At 44.4% G+C, this 18,532-nt stretch overlaps 1 protein-coding gene across 1 annotated transcript in view; it reads right to left on the minus strand.

Moving 5' to 3' along the window:
- Positions 1-10,909, minus strand: part of Mphosph8 (M-phase phosphoprotein 8) — a 39,954-nt gene extending 29,045 nt beyond the window's left edge. The window contains exons 1-3 of the mRNA XM_057786022.1: positions 10,602-10,909; positions 5,786-5,941; positions 1,579-2,430 (exon numbers count right to left, since the gene is read on the minus strand). Of these exons, the coding sequence (XP_057642005.1) occupies positions 1,579-2,430; positions 5,786-5,941; positions 10,602-10,832 (1,239 nt within the window). The 5' untranslated portion in view covers positions 10,833-10,909. The remainder of the gene's footprint in view (positions 1-1,578; positions 2,431-5,785; positions 5,942-10,601) is intronic.
- Positions 10,910-18,532: the final 7,623 nt, after the last annotated feature.

Below are 18,532 nucleotides of genomic sequence, written 5' to 3' on the forward strand. Positions count from 1 at the left end.
GCGGGCAGAACACTGTATACTTAATAAATAAATACTTAAAAAATTTTAAAAAGTATATTCATTAGTAGGTAAATTTATATACTAAATGTTAAAAGTATATAAATACCAGAGATTATTTTTAAAGCAAATTTATGATTTATCACCAAATGTTTGACTTGTATTATCTACTTTATATACAAGGTCCCATAAAATTTCTGGGGGTGGGGAGGGGGAGGAATCAAGAGTGGAAAATGGCTGGCTGGTGGTGGTGCATGCCTTTAATCCCAGCACTCCAGCTTCAAGAAATCTCATACCCTCTTGTTTTTGCAGGTACTGGCATACACGTAGTATGTTGGTTACAGTGTTCTTTATTCCCAGAATTCCTAGGAGGTAGAGGAAGGTAGATCTCTGAGTTCAAGGCCAGCCAGGGCTACATTGTGAGATTCCCAACTCAAGAAAAAAAAAAGTGAAAGCTAAATTTGTAACCTCTCACCCCCAGCACCTAGGATCAGCTCAAGACTAGCCTGGGCTACAGTATAAGACATTTTGTTAGAGAGAAGCAGAGGCAGAGAGGAAAGAAGGAAGGAAGGTAGAAAGGCACAAGATCAAGCTAGGCATCATTCTAACACAAAAGGGAAGGGTGACATCAAGTCCCACCCCTCACTGAGGAGCTCTGGAGTTGGCGGTTCCCAGGAATGGGCTTTTTTTCCCCTTCCTGGTTTTTGAAGACAGGGTTTCTCTGTAGCTATTTGAGCTTGCCCTAGAACTTTGTAGACCAGGCTGACCTTGAACTCACAGAGATCCACCTGTCTCTGCCACCAGAGTACTGGGATTAAAGGCGTGCGCCACCACTGGCCGGTTGAGGAGTAGGCTTTCTTTAAGATTAAGACTATCATGTGCCAGTGGAGTATCCCACAGTCAGAAGTATATGGCCAGTATAAATTGGATATGAAACTAAAGAAGGAGAATAATAATAATAAAAATAAAGACACACAGTTGGGGGAGGGGAAAGGTAGGAGTGGATCTGGGAGAAATTAGGGGAAGAGTGGGGGGTGAATATATTGTATCACATTCTCAAATAGTATTTATTTTATAACTTGTAATTTTATGTGCATTGGTGTTTTGCCTGTGTCTGTCTGTGTGAGGGTGAATTACAGACAGTTTCGAGTTTCCATGTGGGCACTGGGAATTGAACCAGGGTCTTCTGGAAGAGCAGCCAGTGCTCTTTTAACTACTGAGTCATCCCTCCAGTCTCCTCAAATAATATTTTTAAAAAAGAGAATACATACACACCCATTCCAAAATGAAACTTAGTAAGTTGATGAAGCTAATAGGCCTGTCTATACAATGTTGCACAACACCTGAATAAGTCTGCAAAAAAATTTTTTTTTGTCATGTCTGGTAAAAGAAAACAAGGTGAAAGAGGCAAATTTTGGGTCTGAGAGCATGAAGATCTGAGCACATGCAGCTGCCCTCAGTCACACCACATCTAATGACACTTTATTCTAGTTTGACCCTTTCCTTCATTCCTTGTAAAAGTCCCTGACCCTTCAATACCCAGTAACAATTTGTACTCTGCAAGTTCTCTACTGCCCTTACCTCCTCTGCTGAGTCAGGGGACCTGAGGCCCTTCTCTTCCCCACTCAGTCTGGAGCCCTTTAGGGCCTGGGCAGACACAGATGATGGTAACTTACTTAACTCTAGGTTACTTCTGCCCTTGTCTTGATGTCTCTGCTTTTTAGGTATCATTTTCCTTTCTAAAAATGTATCCGTGTTCTCTAGCTTCTTGATTTCTTGTGGTTCCTCAAACTTCCTTGGCTTTTTCTTCTTCCTTCTAACTCGGGCACCATCATCTTCTTCTGTACTTACAAGGCCATCCAGTTGTTTCTCAAAAATACCCTCTTGCACTGTATCCAGTCCTGTCTTATCTTTTACAGTTTTTATCTTTTGATTCTCTTCTTTGTTTGCAGAAAGCCAGTCTTCCCCGTCATCTGCTGGACAGAGGGACTCGTAAGGTACAGGTGACTCAGACTCCAGTGTAGACTCAATAGACCTTTCTTTCTTTGTTTTGCGGTTCTCTTTGACATCTTCTCGTATTTTAAACTTCAAATCTCGTATTTCAGCCCTTTTAGCTTTCTTTAATTCCTTGGTTTCCTTTATTTCATCCTTTTTTGGCTTTTTGGAGTCCTTTACTTCTTCCTTGACTTCCAAAATTCTTTTCTTTGTCCTTACATCAAAACCTAAATTTTCAGAGGTGTTCTCCAGCTCTGATTTGAACTTATCTTTTAGTTTGCCCAGTTTTGCCTTTTTTTTTTTCAGATCATCTGGGCTTTTCTCTTCTTTGCACTTTACTTTTTTCTTTTTCTTCCTCGGTGAAGCATCTTCTTTCGTGTCACTTTGCTGGTCACTGTCACCGTCTGCCTCAAATATCTCACTGCTTAAAGACAGTCTCTGTAAAATACAAAGAGGGTTAAAACATTAATATAATTTCAAGGGTTTTGAGAGGACTACTGATGAAATGGAATGAAAACATTTTTAATGCAAATCTGACTTCTTTAAGTTACCTAAATTCAATATGTTTATTACTTACGTTTCTGACTTAGCAAATAGGACTTGGAGGTGATGAATGTCAATTTAAAAAGGAGACAAAGAAAAAGAATGTGCTTTGGAGGTATCGAAACACGAGTTAAAAGTAACAGTCTCATGTATGACGGGGTGTAACTGACTTTTTAAATTATTTTGTGTGAGCATGCATGCATATGCGTGAATGCCACAGTATACATGTAGAGATCAAAGGACTACCTGAGGAATTGTGTTTTCTTTTCACCATATGACGTCTGAGAATTAAACTCAGGTCACCAGGTGTGGCAGCAAGCATACCTATATGCTCAGCTATCACCTTTCCCTGAGTTCTTAAACTTGTTATATTTCAGTTCAATGGAGCAAGCACATTAACTACATAGGAATCTTATTCATTTGTGTTTTATAATCCTAAATAGTTCCTACTGAAATGTTTTTCTATTCTAAAAAGAAATTTAAGAATAAGATATTTAGCCAGGCATGGTGGTATATGCTTTTTTTTTCCCTTCTTCTTCTCCTTCTTCTCCTTCTCCTCCTTCTCCTCCTTCTCCTTCTTCTCCTTCTTCTTCTTCCCCTTTTTGGTTTTTTGAGAGAGGATTTCTCTGTAGCTTTGGAGTCTGTCCTGGAACTAGCTCTTGTAGATCAGGTTGACCCTGAACTCACAGAGATCTGCCTGCCTCTGCCTCCTGAGTGCTGGGATTAAAGGCATGTGTCACCACTGCTGGGTCTGTATATGCCTTTCTTTAATCCCAGTACTCAGGAGGCAGAAGAAGGATCTGTGAATTCTAGATCAGCCTGGTCTACATGAGTTCCAGGATAGCCAGGGCTACACAGAGAAACCCTGTCTCAGAAAATAAAGAATAAGGTATTTGTATAAATAAAATACTTGACCAGCTGGGCAGTGGTGGCGCACGCCTTTAATCCCAGCACTCGGGAGGGAGAGACAGGTGAATCTCTGTGAGTTCGAGGCCAGCTTGGTCTACAGAGCGAGTGCCAGGACAGGCTCCAAAGCTACAGAGAAACCCTGTCTCAAAAAACCAACCAACCAACCAAACAAACAAACAAATACTTGACCAAACTAATTTTATGACTCATTTTCCAACACTGTCTTGTACTAAATAAATGAACAGATGGAAATGTTTTCCTACAGCATCACCAAGATTGAAAAGGTAAGGGAGTATGGTGGCACCAGCTTCATCTTCTGAACATCTTTTTGTTTGTTTGTTTGTTTGAAACAAGATTCTCTGTAGCTTTGGTGTCTGTCCTGGAACTAGCTCTTGTAGACCAGGCTGACCTCGAACTCACAGAGATCCGCCCGCCTCTGCTTCCTAAGTGCTGGGATTAAAGGCGTGCGCCACCAGTACCCGGCCTTCCTGAATCTCTTAAAGCAATGAGGACGGCAAAACAAGTGCCACGAACATCTACACAAAATTAAGTGCTTGGGACTTAAAGGTTTACTTCAGTGGCAAACTTTCAAGTTTGTCAAAACACACGCACGCACGCGCGCACGCGCACACACACACACACACACACACACACACACTAGGATGGGAATTAAAAACTATTTATTTTTGCTAGATGTGATACCTGCAATTCCAGCACTCAAGAGGTAGAGGCAGGATCAGAAGCTCAAGGCTGGCTTAATCTGCACAGTTCCAGACCAGCCATATACACACAGTGAAACCCTGTCTCAAAAACAAAGCCAGGCATGGTAGTGCACATCTTCAATCCCAGCACTGAGGTACTGAGACATGTGTATCTCTTGAGTTCTAAAGCAGCCTGGGAGAGAGGTCTAAGCCAGCAAGGGCTACATTATGAGACTCTGTCTCAAGAAAGAACTATTTAGCTGGGTGGCAGTGGCTGGCGGATCTCTGTGAGCTCAAGGTCAGTCTCAACTACAGAGTGAGTTCCAGGACAGCCAAGGCTACACAGAGAAACCCTATCTCAAAAAACTAGAAAGTAAAAAAGATTTAACATGCAGAAAAGGTTAAAGATATGTTAATAACACAGACTGAATATGAATATATATTATAATCTAATAATACTGTGAACTAGAGCAAAACAATAAAAAACTTACAGCAATAATCTCCACAAATAATGAATAGTTGCTATAATCACAAGCAAATCTGAAATTATGATGTGTCTATATGTCTCTGTGGTTCCTTCACCTTTATGTTTATCATTCCTACTCTCGGCATGGCACTGGAGCTTGAATCCAGGGCGTGGCATATGCTGGGCATGTGCAGTATCACTGAATACACCCCTCTCTTTTGTCACTAAAATAGGGTCACATTATACAGCCCTGGCTGGCCTCCAGCCTAACTGTCTGAGTACTGGGACTACAAGTATGCCCCATCTTAGAAACCAACATTTAGGTCTACTGCAATTTGAATGCTCAATGTCCTCCAAAGGTACCTAGAGGCACTAATGGGTGGTGGTAGAGTCTTAGGGAGGTGAAGTCTAATAAGAAATCCTTAGTTTTCAAATGTGGCATGATGATAAAGACTGTGGACCCTGGTTTCTTCTGTGCTTCCTGGCTTATAAAAACATGAGCTTACAATACCTTGGTGTTCGGCATCAAAGGTAGACTAATATCTCTACAAATGTAAGGTAAAATCCACTTTCTCTTTAAGTTATGGTAGATATTTCATTACGTAAACTGACAAGCACGGCTTACAAACTACACTTGTCTGCCAAATACAATGACAGGATGGAAAAGAGCTGAGCACAATTAGTAGAAGCTATATGTGAGGACAAATAAGAAACATGGAATTCATGACAAAAATACTGGATATCATAAATTATTTACTATACATACTTTTTTTTTTTTTTTTTTTTTTTAATTTTTCAAGACAGGGTTTCTCTGTGGCTTTGGAGCCTGTCCTGGAACTAGCTCTTGTAGACCAGGCTGGTCTCGAACTCACAGAGATCCACCTGCCTCTGCCTCCCGAGTGCTGGGATTAAAGGCGTGCACCACCACCGCCCGGCTATACATACTTTCTATAAATAAAATAATGACTATCAGCCAGGTACTGGTGGCACACGCCTTTAATCCCAGCACTCAGGAGATAGTGGCAGGCAGATCTCTGAGTCCAGGCCAGCCTGGTCTACAAGAACTAGTTCCAGGAAAGGCTCCAAAGCTACAGAGAAACCCTGTTTTGAAAAAACAAAAAACAAACAAAAAAAAGAGCATCAAACCAAAAAAGTATGAGATAAGATTTGATACCTGAATATCTTTCTTGACTGCTTTAGCTTTGTTCTCAGCAAGTTTATTCTTAAATTCAAGAAGAACTTCTTTACAATCCTCCAGATGAATCTCGGGTTCCCAGGTATCATCATCAGACGTATATCCTTTCCATCGGACTTTATAAAGGTTCTTACCCTGTAGTACAAATTAAATTAAAAGCAGACACATTACTGATTAAAATTTCAAAACCACCCAACTGCTAAGAACATGAGAACTTGAAAAGTACATCAAAATGAAAATTAACAAACACCATATTGAGAATATGCATATTCATCTCTTGAGGCCAGTGGTTTAAGAAAAAAGTACCATTAACTTTTTTTCGGTTTGTTTTTTTAAAGAAACAAAAACTTGGGCTGGAGAGATGGCTCAGCAGTTAAGAGCATTGCCTGTTCTTCCAAAGGTCCTGAGTTCAATTCCCAGCATCCACATGGTGGCTCACAACCATCTGTAATGAGGTCTGGAATCCTCTTCTGGCCTTCAGGCATACATGCAGAAAGAATATTGTATACATAATAAGTTAAAAAAAAGAAACAAACAAACAAACAAACAAACAAAAACTTGCCAGATGGTGGTGGCAGCAGAGTACGCCTTTAATTCCAGTACTCGGGAGGCAGAGGCAGACGGATCTCTGTGAGTTCGAGGCCAGCCCAGTCTACAAGAGCAACCTCCAGGACAGGCTCCAAAGCTACAGAGAAAGCCTGTCGGGGGGGATATATATATATTTATGTGTGTGTGTATATAATATATATAAAACAATGTGTACTCTTAAAATAGCAATGAAAAACAAAGGCAAGTTCAAGTCAGTCAAAGATTTTTAGTAACTGCTTAGAATAAAAATAAAAACAAAAACACAGCAGCAGTATACTTGTACTTCTTTGACAATGTCATTAACTCCTCAGATCTCAGTAAAGGTTTTTTTTTTTGTTTTTGGTTTTTCGAGACAGGGTTTCTCTATGGTTTTGGAGCCTGTCCTGGAACTAGCTCTTGTAGACCAGGCTGGTCTCAAACTCGCAGAGATCCGCCTGCCTCTGCCTCCCGAGTGCTGGGATTAAAGGCGTGCGCCACCACCACCCGGCCCTCAGTAAAGTTTTAAGAAGGAGTTAGGGGCAGCAAGATGGCTTGGCAGGTAAAGGTGCTTCTGGCACACACGGGACCTCTGACAGCACAATGGTAGCTGGGAGCTGGAGACAGGGCTTAGCCATTAAAAGCACTTTGCTGCTCTTGCTCTTTCGGGACTAGAAGTTGGCTACCAGCACAAACAGGGAGCTCACTTCAGCCAGCAGCTCCAGAGTATCTGCCGCCCTCTTCTGGTCTCCAAAGGTATCCTCATGCACATATAAACAAAAGCAAGTACACTTACAATCCTTTGTGAAGCAGCAGAGGAAACAGTTGCAAAGTCTGAGGCAAGGCCTATGTTTCATAGTTAATTTCAGGCCATCCTGGGCTACACTATGAGAACTGTCTCTCAAAACAAACAAACAAACAAACGCACTTACTACTCTTGCAGAGGACCTGGACTTGACTTGGGTTTGATGCCAACATGGAGGACTCACAAACTATAATTCTAGTCTTTTCTGACCTCTCTAAGCACAAGGCACACATGCGGTGCACATATATACACTCAGGCAAAACACACATAAAGTAAAAATCTAAAAGAAAAAATATACATATATATACAAAAAAGGCACGTGGCACAGACAGATCTAATAACACAGGGTTCATGATATGCTTTGCAAAATGTCATACACTGTCTAAATATTTACTTTCAATAGCTTAAGCTTTACAACAACCTATGAAGTAGGTACTATTATTCATTCCTTAGTTGAATCTGAAGACTGCAGATAGATAGAATAAGTAATTAGTCAAAGATCACAGAAGTAATCAGTAGTTCAGCTGAAACTCACAGGAGTTTTAAATTGGTTTATTTGAGACAGGGTCTCACTATATAATAATTCTGGTTGTCCTGGAACTCACTACGTAGACCAGGTTGGCCTCAAACTCAAGATACCTTCCTGCCACTGCCTCCTGAGTGCTAGATTAAAGGGGTGTGCTACTGTACCAAGCTTGGATTGTTATTTTTAAGATATGGAGGTCATAAATTTGACAGAGAACAAGGAAGGATATATAGGAAGATCTGGAGGGAGAAAAGAAAAATGGGAAATTGTGTTATTATAATCTTAAAATTTTTTAAAATTCCCAAACTGGGGCCAGTTGCTAGAGCAATCATTAAAACTGCTTATTGCTCTTACTGAGGATCCTACTTTGGTACCCAGAATCCATGTCTGACCATTCACAAATGCAGACACACAGTGTAGGACAAAATGAGGCTTGGATCTTGCCTGTTCATTCAACACTACAACAGGTGGGTACAACAGGCACTGCTTCCACCACCCAGCAGGAACAGCATGATTACAGACTTGCACCCACTTACATGAGCTCTGGGGATTTGAACTCTGGCACTCTCTCTCTAGCTCCATAATAATGACAGTGAATTTCAATTATTTAACTCGACCTTGACATGAGGACTTTCCTGCATCAGTAACTGTAGGGGGGTCTCAAGATCTAGGCCAGCCTCAACTTCAGAGGGAGATCCTACCTCAAAACACAGGTGGTGAATGGATCCACAGTGGGGGATGCAGAAGAAAGCCCGATACCAAGCCTTCAAGACTAAGAGAACTGGTTCTCTTTCAGAAGACTTGGGACCAATTCCCAGTACCCATGCAGCAGCTCAAACCCATCTGTAACTCCAGTTCTGAGGGACTCAATGCCCTTTTCTCTGGGCACATGTGGTGCATAGACACATACACAGTTTGAAAACCAATACACATAAAATAAAAATAAAGGCTAAAAAATATCTTTAAAAGAATCTGTACCATCAAGCCGGGCAGTGGTGACACACACGTTTAATCCCAGCATCCAGGAGCGAGAGGTAGGCAAATTTCTGAGTTTTAAGGCCAGCCTGGTCTACAAAGAGAAATCCCATCTCAACAACAACAAGGGGGGGGGGGCTCTTAGAGAAAGGCACAGCCTTAAAAAAAAAAAAATCTACCATCAAGTCAACTTAAACACAATACATAGTAAATAGCAGTTAATTTTTTAAAAAAAAGTGTGTCAATGGACAAAAAGAAAGAAAGAAAGAAAGAAAGAAAGAAAGAAAGAAAGAAAGAAAGAAAGAAAGAAAGAGAAAAAGAAATCAAGGTAGGGCGGTAGCGGTGGTGCACGACTTTAATCCCAGCACTCTGAAGGCAGGGGCAGGTTGACCTCTGTGAATTCGAGACCAGCCTGACCTACAAGAGCTAGTTCCAGGACAGACTCCAAAGCTACAGAGAAACAAACCCTGTCTCGGAAAAAAAAAAAAAAAGAAAGATAGAAAGACAGCATATGGCAGATCACAAACGACAGAAAACACAACAGAAACAAAGCATCGTATAGGCATGAAAGTTATCTACTGCCCTTGCTTCCTTTCTCCAAACCCACATTTCATTCACCCATCTAATAATCCGAGGGCTGGGGCTAGAGTTCGGAGGTACAGCTCTTGCTTAGTATTCATGAGACCCTGCTTGCAGTCCTCAGTACAGGGGTGGGGGGAGCTGGCAAATGCCGTTACTGGAATAAATATCAGGGATTCATTAATAAAAACCACGGGCCAGGTGGTGGTGGCTCACGCCTTTAATCCCAGCACTTGGGAGGCAGAGGCAGGCGGATCTCTGTGAGTTCGAGACCAGCCTGGTCTACAAGAGCTAGTTCCAGGACAGGCTCCAAAACCACAGAGAAACCCTGTCTCGAAAAACCAAAAAAAAAAAAAAAAAAAACACGGGCCAGGCGGGGGTGCGAGTGCATTTATTCCCAGCACTCAGGAAGACAGGAGGCGCATTTCAGTGGGTTCGAGGTCAGTCTCAGAGTGAGTCTCATGACAGCCAGGACTGTTACACAGAGAAACCCTGTCTCGAAAAGCAAATAAATGAATAAATAAACACATAAATAAAAGCCCACGTCCCGAATTAAAAGAGCCCATAATCGAGAGCATAAAAGACAATGCCTTAACTAGAGGCCTCCACAGACCAAAAGGACAGAAATGAGAAAGTATCTTGATCTGCAAGGTTCGGGAAGGGCATCACAAACAGATGGATCCCGAGACTTGGAAGGACAGAGTAAGAATTTCTCCGCCAGCCTCTGCCCCCGGAATGCTGGGATTAAAGGCATGCGCCACCACCGCGCGGCTGAGGAGGATGAAGTGCCCAAGCAGAATGTGCTAAGATTTTTCTTTCAACCTTACTCTAAATTCGTAAAACGCGAAGAGGAGAAAGGGATGACACCCAGGTTTCGGAAACGCTTACCGTCCCAACCGCTCGGTGCGACTGGGGTTTTACATTGTGAAGCCGAACGGGAATTCCTTAATTTTAACCACGGAGCACTTTTCTCCTTTTAGAAGCCAATGGGACAACGGCGTGGAGAATGAACTATGACGACTCATATGATCCCCACCAGTCCGTCCTAAAGGACACCAATGGCCCTAAATCGTACCCCCGAACGCCGGAGGCAACCCAAGCCCCGCCGCCAGCTGTCTCGCACCTGCTACTCTCAACATCACACGCGCCTGCGTCGTCTCTTCTGCCAAAACAACGCTTGAAACTTCCCTAAGCATCATCCATCCTCCACGGAGGCGGCCGGAGTCCCGTCCGAGATGGCGCGAGGCGCTAGCGGACCGGCACAGTCCCGCCCGGCTGCTCGGCGTCCCGCTCGGCTTTCCCCCACACGTCCCCCGCCCCGGCTCGCCGCGCAGCCCCCCACGTACTCCCTCGCACTTCATGTCCAGGATCTTCTCCACCTCGAACACGTCGTCCCCATCCTCCTCGCTATCCCCCACGACCTCCGCTCCTTTAGGGGCTGCGTCCTTCTCTTCGCCCGCCGCTCCCACGCCCTCTCCTTCGGCCCCGGGACACCCGCCGATGCTGTTGGGAACTGACATTGCTATCGCGGCCACACTCGCGCTTTCCTCAGCCGCGGCCCCCGCCGCCGCCGCCATCACAAACGCGCTGCAAACCGACGCGGAAAACCGCCGGAGACGCGCAGCCAGACAGCTCCGCGCGCCTGCCGCTCCGCCGTAAGCCGCTTTAGCGGCGTGACTCGGCCGTGAGGAAAGCCAGCCAATTGTGGGCTCAGAACCCCGCATTGACACACATAGTGACCAATCACGACCCGTCCCCCGAGCCCCGAGGCGCCCACGGGAAGTGGATGGGCGGGTCGAAAGGCGGAAGAACGCTGCCTGTGGCGACGAGCGGAAGGGGTCGGCAGAGGAGAGGGCGAGGGGCGGTCCTAGCGCTCATCCTTCTGCAGGCTGCGGAGGCTCTGCCCGAGGAGACCCGCTGTGGGCCAGCTGGAGAGGAGCTGGGAGGGAGATCTTGAGGGTTCTGGGAAAGGGGCCCTCCGCGTTAACGAGACCTGCCTGCGCAGAAAGGCTGCGCAAGAATTCTTGGTGTAGGTTGACTGGCTTGTCAGGTGTCAATGATCGAATCAATTTAAATATAGCCTATAGGGATGTTTCATTTTTTTTTCTTTTTTTTTTATTTTTATTTTTCGTTTTTGTTTTTTTGTTTTGTTTTGTTTTGTTTTTTCGAGACAGGGTTTCTCTGTGGCTTTGGAGCCTGTCCTGGAACTAGCTCTTGTAGACCAGGCTGGTCTCGAACTCACAGAGATCCGCCTGCCTCTGCCTCCCGAGTGCTGGGATTAAAGGCGTGCGCCACCACCGCCCGGCGGGATGTTTCATTTTAATAAGTAACGTTTAAAGGTACCGAATGGAGCCCTGGCCGGCGGTGGTGGCGGCGCACGCCTTTAATCTCAGCGCTCAGGCTGAGGCAGAGGCGGGCGGGTCTCTGTGAGTTCGAGCCCAACAGGGTCTTCAAACACACTAGTTCCACTAGCTAGGACTGTGACACCCAGAAACCCTGTAAAATGAATGGGTCCGTGTAGGGGAATTTGATTCCCAAGAACCCATATAGTGAGGGAGAGAATTCCCGAAAGTTGCCTTCTGTCCTCACATACGCCCTGGCACAAGAATGCTCACGCACATTCTAAATGAAATTAAAAGAGGCTGGCCTGTCCAGTGACTCGACTCAAGTCTGAAATTCCAGCGCTGTGGAGGCCGGGACTGTCTCAAATAATACATAATCTATTGGGCTTTGAATGTTGCCTGGCAGATGAAGGCTGGAGGCTTGGTCCCAGTACCCGAGTAAGTGTGTGTGTGTGTGTGTGTGTGTGTGTGTGTGTGTGTGTGTGTGTGTGTGTTGATAGCATGCACGTGGAGATTAGAGGACAAGTTGCGGAAGTCGATTTTTTTCCTTCCACCATGTGGGCTCCAAGGACAGATCTCAGCTTGTCAGACTGGGCAATGCATGGGCTATATTTAATTAATTGGATTATTTGCACCTGCTATGCCAGTCAAAATCATTCTTACGTTCGATCCCCATGTTCACTTAAGGATGCTCAGGGGCTGCCTGCTGCAGGTGGGGGGGACAGCAGCGGGCCTGCAGAGAATGGCCGCCGCTCGCACCTTGCTGCCTTGTACACTATCTATAGAGGCCGTATTTCCCAGCCCGCTGGCCGCCCAGAATGCCTGCCGTCGCCTCAACAACTCTGTGAGTCGCATCAAACTTCAAGTGGCCAAAAAGAACTATGACCTGAGGATCCTGGAAGAGGGGAGGGACTGGCACGGTAGGAGAGCCCCCCCAGCCTGGCACGGTAGGAGAGCCCCCCCCCCTCCAGCCTGAAGAGAGAAGCAGACAGATTCTCACACCGGCATGGGACTGCTTTCCACTTCCTTGCCATGGGTCCTTTTCCCTGTTGGTCCCTTCTGTTTTCCTCTCCTTCCCATCCTCTGCCTCCATTTTTTTTTTTTTTTTTTTTATCTCTTCTCCCACCATGGAATTAATTTCTTCCATATTTTTTGGTCAAGTAGAATTGAGAGAGTCCCACACTCCCATCATCTCCCATTTCCTCACCATCCCAGTCCCCTTTTGTCTCTGGTCTTCATGAATATGTTTATATGGACAGAATTAAGAAAATACATTGATTTCCCCATTCTCTCACTTCCCCCATCTTGTCTCCCCCAAATCCACAGAGTTAAAACTTGGGACCCCCACCCCCAGAACACTGTATATTGTTTGTCTGAGGTTTGTGTCACCATAGCAGACACAGTATTCAATTGCATATACAGATGTTTGCTGGGGGTGTTCACTGCACATTTGATTTAATCTGGTTTTTGTTTGTTCGGGGAGTTGCTGGGAAGGGAGGTTGGTTTTGTTTATAAATATAAAAAAAGCAAAATAAAAAAAAGTTCCCTTGCTTTTAAGTGAAAATATCAGAGGCAGGTGTGGAGTTGATGTAAGAGAAATCTGAATAATATTGATGGTATAAAAGATTTACTAATAAACTTGCCTCCAATATGACTGGAAGATTAATATAATAACCAGGCTTGTTAGAAACTCTAGGAAAGAAATTTTTGTGCCAAAAGTTTTGTGTTGCTGAGAGTTTCTGCTAAGGCTTGTGCACTAAGATTTACTTCCAATTAGGCTCCATTCCCACGACACAAAGAGACAACCCTGACTTCCAACTGGCTATTAAACCTATCCCCTTATTTACAAAACAAAAACAAAAATGCCTCTAAGGAGCAGCTCAATGGCTGAGCCCTGAGTCACAACTGTTATTAAGTCCTAGCCTGCCATTAAGTCCCTGGGCTCTCTATCAGGAGAAGCATGGTCCTGCCAGGTGGCCAAGGTGACTGTGGGTAACAACGGCTGGAAAAGAACAGCACTGGTGTATGACTTAAGAAATAATTCTGTATGGACTAAGAAATAATATCCTTGCTGTGTAAATCTCCCATCTGCCCAAGTGGCCAGGCTTGCAGTCTCTGCAGTCTCCTGCCTCTGTTTAAACTGCTCCAAGTGGGCCCTGGAGCAGGGATCTGGGTGAGAGGTAAGGACAACAGCACAGGCAGAATGAGTGAGCCTAAGGTGTATATAAGTCAGTAGGCGTTTGTTCACTGCTGGCTCCTTTCAGGCGTTATCTAGAGTCAGATTCGTGCTATTATTAAAGAACATTTCCTTTTATTAATCTAAATGTGTGGAGTGATTTCTCACTAGGGAGACATTAATTTTAGGACAGGATCACATGCCTAGACCCCCAGCCTTCCAAAGGCTCAGGCAGGAAAGTGGAGAATTCAAAGCCAGACTGGCCTATAAAGCACCTCTAGAGGGGCTGGAGAGATGGCTCAGTGGTTAATAGCACTGACTGCTCTTCCAGAGGTCCTGAGTTCAATTCCCAGCAACCACATGGTGACTCACAGCCATCTATACTGAGACCTGGCGCCCCCTTCTGGCATGCGGGCACACATGGAAGGAATGTTGTATACATAATAAATAAATAAATCTTTAAAAAAAAAATCACCTCTAGATAGATTAATACATAAATATCAGATATTAATACATAAATATCATATATATGAGCATATATATGAGAGAATGATGTACTAAAGTGATTTGTCCAGATTATGAATAATTGACAATTGTGCAATGTTCATTAAATAATGCTAAGGAAATCCACTTAAGAAAATATTTTTCAAGCCGGGCGGTGGTGGCGCACGCCTTTAATCCCAGCACTTGGGAGGCAGAGGCAGGCGGATCTCTGTGAGTTCGAGACCAGCCTGGTCTACAAGAGCTAGTTCCAGGACAGGCTCCAAAACCACAGAGTAACCCTGTCTCGAAAAACAAACAAACAAAAATATATATTTTTCAGCTGGGTGGTGGTAGCACACACCTTTAGTCCCAGCACTTGGGAGGCAGAGGCAGGCAGATCTCTGTTAAGTGCGAGGGCAGTCCGGTCTACAGAGTGAGTGCCAGGACAGCCAGGGCTACACAGAGGAACCCTGTCTTGGAAAATCAAAATATATATATTTTTTCTTGCTTTGAATTTCAAGTTGATAACAAGTCTGTGATAGGGAACTTTTGCTTTCCTGGCAAAACATTATGATAAAATATCTCTTATATTCAAAGAGACTGGAACTTTTGCTGGACCTCATACCAGAGTTAATAATCTGATGTCCTCTTTTGGTCTCTGAGGGCATGAGGCCATTCATATGGAATATGGACATACATGTGTTGGAGTGTACTGTGTAGTGCAAGTCTATTGAAGAAGGAAGGCACTCTAAGATGAAATGTTAGGGCCTATCTGACAGCGGGAAGGTCCAGTCTCTCTGATGGACTGAACCCCAACAACTGTACAAAGGTGGATTTATTGAAAGTTACACAAAGTATGTCCTCATGCCAACATTTCTAATCCAATTTACATGTCTTACTAAAGGACAGCATCGCATGCCCCATGACTCTAGTCCCTTATTATGTGTCGCTTGCAATACACAATAATACAAGAACCTCAAGTGTACGAGGAACCAGAGTCATGGGATGGCTGCAATGCCCTTTCAGCAAAACCATTCTACAAATCACAGAAAACAATGATTGTTTTCCACAGGGATTCTTCAAGGTCAAAGAACTTCTAAAAACATCTGTTCATTCTACTCTCTACCCAGATACAGTTATTCTGCTGAATCCCTACAACATCCATGCAAGCAAACTATCCCTACACATAAAATGAAAGGGGGTGGAGCTGTCAAACCCAGAAAGTGATCTTTCCAACTGAGCAGTTAACATTGCATCTTCACATCACAGGACAAAACCGAAAGAGATGTGCAGATTTATAAAAACATGGCAACATGCTTATTTATTTACTTGTCTGTTTTGGAGACAGGGTCTTGCTATGTTGCTCAAACTGGCTTGGAACAGCTTCCTTCATAGCCTTGAACTCATGGCAATCCTCCTGCCTTTAGCTGCCAAGTGCTAGGATTGCAGGTGTGCCTTATCTTTGATTGGGGTGTTTAACTTGTAAATAGCTTTATATCTGTTTTAGAAAGTTGACACTAATGAAACCAGTGTGATCGCTACAGATGAATTCCATTATTATTAATTATTGTGTGTATTCCATGATATTCGTGGTGTCACTTCATTCCATCTTCATGTGGATTCTGGAGATTGAAGGCAAGTGCAACTCTTCCATGGTGAGTGCCCTTACTCATCGATCCATTCATCCATACTCAAATCTTCAGCCAGGGAAGAGCCGGCCAAAGACTAGTTTCCACAGCATGCTCCTATTGCACCTGAGTCCTGATGGCTCCACCCCTTGAATATCTTTCCTCTGTCCAAATAAACAACAGCTTGCCTAGCTTGGGGGACTTCCCACTTCCTCATTTGCCTAATTGTTCTTGCTGTTTTGTTCTTAGATTCTCACCAAAAGTCCCCTTCTGGCTAGTCCAGTAGAAATCACTGGAAAAGGAGGCAAGGGTTGTGGTGGGAAAGGACATCCTGAACTGCATGAATGGGAGGCAGTCTGGACTTTAGGTAAATACTGATGAAGAGAACAAGAAGTCTGAAGACCACAGGACTGGATTTTTTTTTTTTAAGTGTTTTTTTTTTTTTTTAAGATTTATTTATTTATTTTGTTTATAGTGTTCTGTCTGCGTGTGTGCCTGCAGGCCAGAAGAGGGCACCAGATTTCATTACAGATGGTTGTGAGCCACCATGTGGTTGCTGGGAATTGAACTCAGGACCTCTGGAAGAACAAGCAGTGCTCTTGACCTCTGAGCCATCTCTCCAGCCCGGTTTTAAAGTGTTTATACAGAGGCTTTACACAAAGGGCTACCCGAGGAATGCCGGGAGTGGAAGTGTTAACTTTTCCCTGGCTATGACAATACCTTAGAGAAACTATTGAAAACAAAAAGGTTTTATTTTATTTTTGGCCCATTGTTTAAGATGTTTCCAATTATTTATAGTAATTTCTCTTTTGGAATTCTTACACCTTTTAAGCCCTTTCTATCTAGAAAGAGAGAGCAAAACTTCTGTGTTTCAAGCACTTAAATGATTCCTACATGGTGGTTCAGCCATCACCTTGACACTGGCCTCGAACTCACAGAGATCCACCTGCCTTTGGGAAAAAATGGTGCACCACCATTGCCTGACTTTAATGCTCATATTTGTCCCTGCTTGTTTTCTATTTTAAGTGATGGTTTACTTTGCATTTAATTTAAAATTTTGTTCTTTATGATGTAAAATATTACCATACTTCAGAGACAAAGCTGAGAAATGCTATGCCTTGGTAACCTCTCTCCTTGTCACCCTGTGTGAGGCAGGGAGGCCAAATATGTTTCAGTCTGTGGTCATTTGGCTCCTCTGATTCTGGGTCCATGGTAAGACAGAACATTATGGCCGAACGTAAGTGGCAGCGGAAAATGGCTTTACCTCATGACAGACAGGAAGCGTAGAGTGAAAGCAAGAATGAGAGATGAAACATCCTTCAAAGGTACTGTTGTGCTGCTGTCTTGCCGCTCTGTCAGCTCGATTATTTCCCTTGGAGACAATAGAGCTGTCAGACTGATGAGACCGGCAGTGAATAATTCCTATAGCTTTAGGGAGATGGGAAGCTTTTAGTAAGTCCATGATATGCTCTGAGTTAGTAATAGAGCCTCCCTTCGTCGTGAGAAGTCTGCGCTCCTTCCAGATAGCTGCATGAGACAGCAGGATATGAAACGCATATTTAGAATCTGTGTAAACATTTAAAGATTGTCCCTAGGCCAAATGAAAGGCACGGGTGAGAGCTATCAGCTCCGCCTGCTGGTTAGTAGTATGAGCAGGGAGTGCCTTTGCCTCAACTATCTCCGTGTCTGATACTATGGCATTGCCTGCTCTGCGAGTCCCATCACATAGAAAGGAGCTGCCATCCATGTACCAGGTATGAGTAGCCTGGGACAGGCTGCCCTCCTGTATATGTGAGGGGTGAGGCAGTAGGTCCTCTAGGACCTCAACGCAGGAATGGGATGGGGAATCATTCACATTAGGTTGAGGTAGAAGATTTGAAATATTAAGGGGTGGGCAGCACTGAAATGTGAGACTGGCATCTTCCACCAGTGCCACCTGAAGGGAAAGAACTCGAGAAGGGGGTAGGGTCTGTAGGCCCTTGTAAGTTAAGAGGTTGGACAGGTTATGATGAGAGAAGACTGTAGTGGGTGCTCCAAAGTTTAGTTTCTTTGACTAACGAATAAGAAGTTCAGCGGCCGCCAGAGCACGTATGCAGGGTGCCCAGCCCTGAGTGGTGAGGTCCATTTTCTTTGACAGGTAAGCTACAGTTGCGAAGGAGGGTCCCAGTTGATGACCAAGGACTCCCAGAGCGTAACTCTCCTCTGCTACGTAGAGAGAAAAGGGGCGGGTTAAATCCGGAAGATGGAGGGCTGCGGCCTGGGTAAGGGCCTGCTGGAGTCTCCGGAAGGGTTTGGTGATGGGGTGGAGAAGGGGCTCATGCAGAGAGCCGAGAGCTGCTTCGCATAGAGGGCGAGCAAGGAGAGAGAAGGAGGGGATCCAGGAACGCAGGAAACCAGCCACTCCCAGGAATGATAAAACCTCTTCTTTGGTGGAAGGAACTGTCTCATGCAGCTATCTGGAAGGAGCGCGGACTTCTCACGACGAAGGGAGGCTCTATTACTAACTCAGAGCATATCATGGACTTACTAAAAGCTTCCCATCTCCCTAAAGCTATAGGAATTATTCACTGCCGGTCTCATCAGTCTGACAGCTCTATTGTCTCCAAGGGAAATAATCGAGCTGACAGAGCAGCAAGACAGCAGCACAA

This window comes from Chionomys nivalis, chromosome 12, assembly GCF_950005125.1.
Source record: "Chionomys nivalis chromosome 12, mChiNiv1.1, whole genome shotgun sequence".
Classification (NCBI taxonomy): domain Eukaryota; kingdom Metazoa; phylum Chordata; class Mammalia; order Rodentia; family Cricetidae; genus Chionomys; species Chionomys nivalis.